This window comes from Penaeus vannamei, chromosome 29, assembly GCF_042767895.1.
Source record: "Penaeus vannamei isolate JL-2024 chromosome 29, ASM4276789v1, whole genome shotgun sequence".
NCBI classification, from domain to species: Eukaryota; Metazoa; Arthropoda; class Malacostraca; order Decapoda; family Penaeidae; genus Penaeus; species Penaeus vannamei.
In genome coordinates, this window is record NC_091577.1 from 3,632,677 (window position 1) to 3,635,176 (window position 2,500).

At 35.4% G+C, this 2,500-nt stretch overlaps 1 protein-coding gene across 1 annotated transcript in view; it reads right to left on the minus strand.

Annotated features, from left to right (window-relative positions):
• Positions 1-2,500, minus strand: part of LOC113806441 (cardioacceleratory peptide receptor) — a 103,098-nt gene that overhangs the window by 27,159 nt on the left and 73,439 nt on the right. Inside the window, exon 3 of the mRNA XM_070142097.1 lies at positions 1-68. This exon is cut by the window's left edge and continues 176 nt beyond it. Within this exon, the coding sequence (XP_069998198.1) occupies positions 1-68 (68 nt within the window). The remainder of the gene's footprint in view (positions 69-2,500) is intronic.

The window sequence follows — 2,500 nt, forward strand, 5'->3', positions numbered from 1 at the left end:
TTTGTAAATCTTGCACGCGCCGTTGCCCAGGTACCAGTGCTTCTCCAGGATCTCCCACATCAGCTGGCCTGCGGAGGGAGAGGAAGGGGTTACCTGCGGGCTGGAAGTTGCGAGGATGGCGGGCCGGCGTCAAGGGATGAAGGGACGAAGGGATGAAGGGGGGACTAAGAGAAAGGCGATGCGACGTAACATGCGCAAGGGTATTAAGGAGTCTATGAAATGATGTTTTGATGATAAAATTGGTCGTTGCGGTCGGGTAACATAACAGATCCAGATGTTTACAAGATTATTAGTAAGTTAGTAATGAGGAGTGATGTGACCTAATTCGGAAAGTTTCCCAAAGTATCGACGATCTCGCAGAGTTGTTGATATTAGGCAGAGCAAACAGCTGCCAAATATGGTAAATTTATATTACGTAAGGTATGTGATATCTTTTATCATTCTTACTATTTATGTGTGTGTGACGTTCATAAGATTACATCGAGTGTAAACTCGTGCTCTACCTTTCTAAAATAAATGAATGAATGTTAATCTCATACAACTTAATTGAATCAAAACGTATTTACTGCCATAAATACCCCTCCGCTTGCTTCGTGTGCATGTGGTCGAAGTAACATGTAGCCACTTCTTAATTTATATGCAAATTATGGAAACGATGACCGAGTATGTTGTCTCCACGTATCGGTTTTTCCCTTTAAGCCAAGCCATTTGCCGGGTTCCCCAAAGCGAAATTTAGGGAAAATCAATGCAGTAACTGCCTGTGCTGCTCCGGCCGAGAGCTTCAATGAGCCGCCGTGGAGATTATGCCAACAACGGAATATATTAATTACGTATAATAAATAAGATAAATGGGTATGACAGGGAATAAAGAGGCGGCATGGCTGTCATGAAAGACGCTACGACAACGACAAGATTATTTGTCATTATTTTTATCGTTGTTACTAAGTGTTGTCACCATTGTCATTACTATTATTATGGTCCTTTTTTTCTAATTATCATCATTATTATAATCCTCATTATCATTATCAATATTAGTTATTATTATTACTATTATTATTATCATCATTACTTTTATTATTCTTATTACCATTGTTGTTATTATTATTGTTATTATTATCATTATTAGCTTTAGTATTATCATTCATACTTTTATTATCATTATTATTGTTTTATGATTATCATTATGATTATCAATATCATTATTAGCAATATTACCATCATCGTTATTATTAACTCAAAAAGCTACGTACAGATTTTTTAGGAAAGTTTCATCAGACGTCTGAGCCCGAATTTGATGCCATTAAATTATGTGGTGATCCGGATTATGATCGGGATCCAGGATTTTTTAAATGATTGCTTCAGTTACCCCCACAACTTTGTCAGAGGTCCTTCTAGTTATTATCATTACTATGATCATAATTACTGTTATTATCATTGTTATTATTATTATTATCATCATTATTATTATTATTGTTATTATCATCATTATTAATATTATCATCATTATTATCATTATTGTTATTATTATCATTATTATTGTTGTTATTATTATTATTATTATTACTATTATCATTATTATTTTATTATTATCATCATCATCATCATTATTAGCATCCTCATGATTAGCGTCGTTTTTACTGCAGTTAATGTTATCACGATTGTCCTCAATATCTTAACTGGTGACTTATCAGAATCAATCAATCAGCCACTAATAATAGAGGCAAGGATCCCACGCGTCCCTCTCGGAATCGTGCCGGTTGGAGGCTTCCTTTAGACGCAGACGACCCGCGCTTCTCGGAGAGCGACTCGAGAATTCTCTTCTCGCTCAAGGAGGCAATGCGGCATCAATAATTAGTGCTGTTGACATGTGTGTGTGTATATATATATATATATATATATATATATATATATATATATATATATATATATATATATATATATATACACACACACACACACACACACACACACACATACATACATATAGATATAGACAAACACACACACACGCACACAGATATATATATATATATATATATATATATATATATATATATATATATATATATATATATATATATATATATATATATGCTCAAAATGCAATTTAGAGGCGCCACCCCAAAAAGGTGACGCATGTACCCACGCACGCAATATTTAAAGGGAATGCGAGATCTCAAACCGTGCCCAATCACCTCTACTCTATCATAGCCTTCTATAGCACCTTTGATCATCTCCCTAACCCATCCCGTTGTTTAGGGGTGTTTAAAGGGTCTATAAGGGGTCGATAAGGGGTATACGAGTAGTCAAACCATATCCGTTCTCATTTACTCTGTGATAGCTTTCCATAGCACCCTGGATCACCTCTGTAACCCTTGCTATTGTTTAAGGGTGTATCTAAGGGGTATGGAAATTTTCATACCGCACCGTCTAATTTAGTAATTTACTCTGTGACAGGTTTCCATAGCACCCTAAATAAAGCTGCAACCATGTACTGCTG